The sequence below is a fragment of the Sardina pilchardus genome, chromosome 18 (genome assembly GCF_963854185.1).
Source record: "Sardina pilchardus chromosome 18, fSarPil1.1, whole genome shotgun sequence".
Lineage (NCBI taxonomy): Eukaryota > Metazoa > Chordata > Actinopteri > Clupeiformes > Clupeidae > Sardina > Sardina pilchardus.
The window spans coordinates 18,753,314-18,755,813 of record NC_085011.1 but is presented as its reverse complement, the minus strand read 5'-3'; the positions used below and the strand labels follow the sequence as shown (position 1 = coordinate 18,755,813).

General features: G+C 40.9%; 1 protein-coding gene across 2 annotated transcripts in view; it reads right to left on the bottom strand.

Annotated features, from left to right (window-relative positions):
* Nucleotides 1-715, bottom strand: part of ltbp1 (latent transforming growth factor beta binding protein 1) — a 143,094-nt gene extending 142,379 nt beyond the window's left edge. For both annotated transcript variants that reach the window (XM_062519278.1, XM_062519279.1), the window contains exon 1: nucleotides 1-715. This exon is cut by the window's left edge and continues 9 nt beyond it. In XM_062519278.1, the coding sequence (XP_062375262.1) occupies nucleotides 1-341 (341 nt within the window). In that variant the 5' untranslated portion in view covers nucleotides 342-715.
* Nucleotides 716-2,500: the final 1,785 nt, after the last annotated feature.

The following is a 2,500-nucleotide window of genomic DNA, read 5'->3' as shown; positions in this document are numbered from 1 at the left end:
TTAACTTGGTGACTTGTATGCCTGACGATCTGTTGCTGCGTAAACTGTTGCTGTGAGTCCTGGCGGAGCGGGATACTTTGGGTCGCCTGATTGCCCATCCTGCGGGTTCGAACCTGGCCGCCGGCGAAGCTGGCCGTTAGTTCGACGTTATAGGTTTGCGGTTGTCCTGCGGCTCCTGAGCGGGATGAAATGGAGCTCACATGCACCCTGTCCGAACCGCTCGGTCCCGGTTGCAACACGTAGTATCTCCTAAAGCCGCTCTGATCCATGGATACAAACGCCGGTGAGACGAACAAACCTATGGAAAACAAAAGGTTCCATCTGATCCAAGCCATATCCATTCACGATCCTCTTAAAATCCTACGAGGAGAAACTTTTGAGGAGGAAAAAGTTACACGTTGAAAGCTGATTACAAATGCGATGTCCGTTTGGGGGATAGCCTATTTGAAAATGTATTAACTCCAAGTTAACGCAAGTAGGAAAAGTACGGTAGAAGTAGTCCTAAAAGTAGTCATTTACTCTTCGCTCATGTTATACCACGCAAACTTTAGAAAAGAGACCATTACAATTCTAAATACAGTAAAAACTCCGGCGAAATAATAATAAAAAAGGAGGTGAAAACCAATATGACAAAATGCGCTACAACCGCGCAAGAAAACTATACAGAGCAGCGTCTTATTCCAGAGAAGATGCGGAGCTGGGCAGCAGATGTTAAGGCTGCTATATGCCTATCGAGTGTGCAGATGAGATAGAAAACTGTTTTAAAAAGTTTCCCTGTGTGTGTAAGGGCAGGAGTTAGTGTGTCAGACTCGAGCAGCCAATCTCAAGCAGACATGACGTCAGGAATGGGACTTCTTATTGGGACACACATGTAGGGCTGAACCCTAAAAAGTTTGGCATGCCTCTTCAAAAATCCTATAGAAGTTCAGTGACTGATGGAGTATCAGAATCGACTCTTGAAAAAAAAGTTATTGAAAAGTAGCCTTAGGCCTGCGCAACTTGCGAGTTCACGCTGATTGGACGCCATGACCAAATGGTTCGTCTTATAGGCGCAAATGTTTGCACAATTAGTTTGTATTATTACAGTTATAACTTAACACAGTGAATACTTCTCATGTCGAGACAGTGTTATTATCATACCTAAGAAAGAAACAGTTTCCTATTGACAGCAACTTGTAGCCTATGGGCTTATTTGATTTAAAAGGAATTTCTCTTGTGCCAGCATGTTTATTTATTGTTGGCGGATGCTGTCATCCCAATTTGAATGCCTTGTTTGTTATTTTGGTCATGACAGCCATGCTGGAACTTTAGTCTCCGAATCAACAGGCGCCATTAAACAGTTATACTTTTAAAATAGCTCACATCCGCTGTCGCGCTACTATTTTACTAACAATAAACATGGGCTGGCCAACTACGGTATCTGCAATGATCATTCTGTACTCAGCGACCAACTCCTAAATCCTGTTCTTAAGTCACTGTCCTGCTAGACTCGCACTCAGCTGACTTACCAGCGACCCCTGGGTACTAAATTGCTGGGCGGTGACGCACGCGCTTCACGTTCCTTTCAAGAGAACGGAGATGCCGGCAGGCCCAGAAGGGAATCCATTAGGATGTGGTTGTAAAAGAAGCGCTAACACAATGACAGACAAGAGCATTTTGTTTATTCCGCTGAAGTACAAGCATAGTTTTTTTTAATCAAGTCTAGACGTAACAGGACTGTGCTGTACTAACTGGTCTAGACTAGGTAGCACTTGTGTTTTAACAGACGACTGCTAAAATGTTTGTTGATAACGGAGATAATTATTATGCCTATAACGGTGGTCTGTGATAATGATCAATTCTTAAACATTTTGTAAATATAAATGTTTATTTTGTAAACACAATGTAAATACTGCTAGAATTGACACAGAGATGGACAATTACGGTTTATTTGGAGTGTGTAAATAAATCTTCTTATTAGTGTGGTTTTCAGTAAGGGATTTGAAAGAGTAACAGTGTACTGTATGCTATACAATGCATGTTGTGTCATGTTTCTACAGCAAATCAGAATGCAATGCCAACAGTGCCCTGAATGTGGTATTTACAGAACAGGTGATTAGTAGATACTGATCAGTAAATGGACACCTTATGTTGACAGAGCTACAGAAAGGCAGACCGTCCTCAAGTTGTATCTTGACTGCAACCAGTAAAATCAAAGACCATAATTTGATACCAGGTAGGTGTAATATGCAGGTATGTAATTGCTAAGTACAGAAGATTTATTCATTACTATATACTGTATGAGTAGATAAGGGTTTGTAACAAAGCATCTGAAACAGTGTAATATACACTTTATATAAAGTGTAACCAAACTAATGTGGGCTATTTTTGTGTGTGTGATCTGTGATGGAACAATTTTATGAAACTGTACTGTTCCACGCTATTGTGTTCTGTGGCTTGGAATATAATTTATATTTTATTTTGGTTAAGGGTGTGATAACTTATCATGGTTTCACTCCAA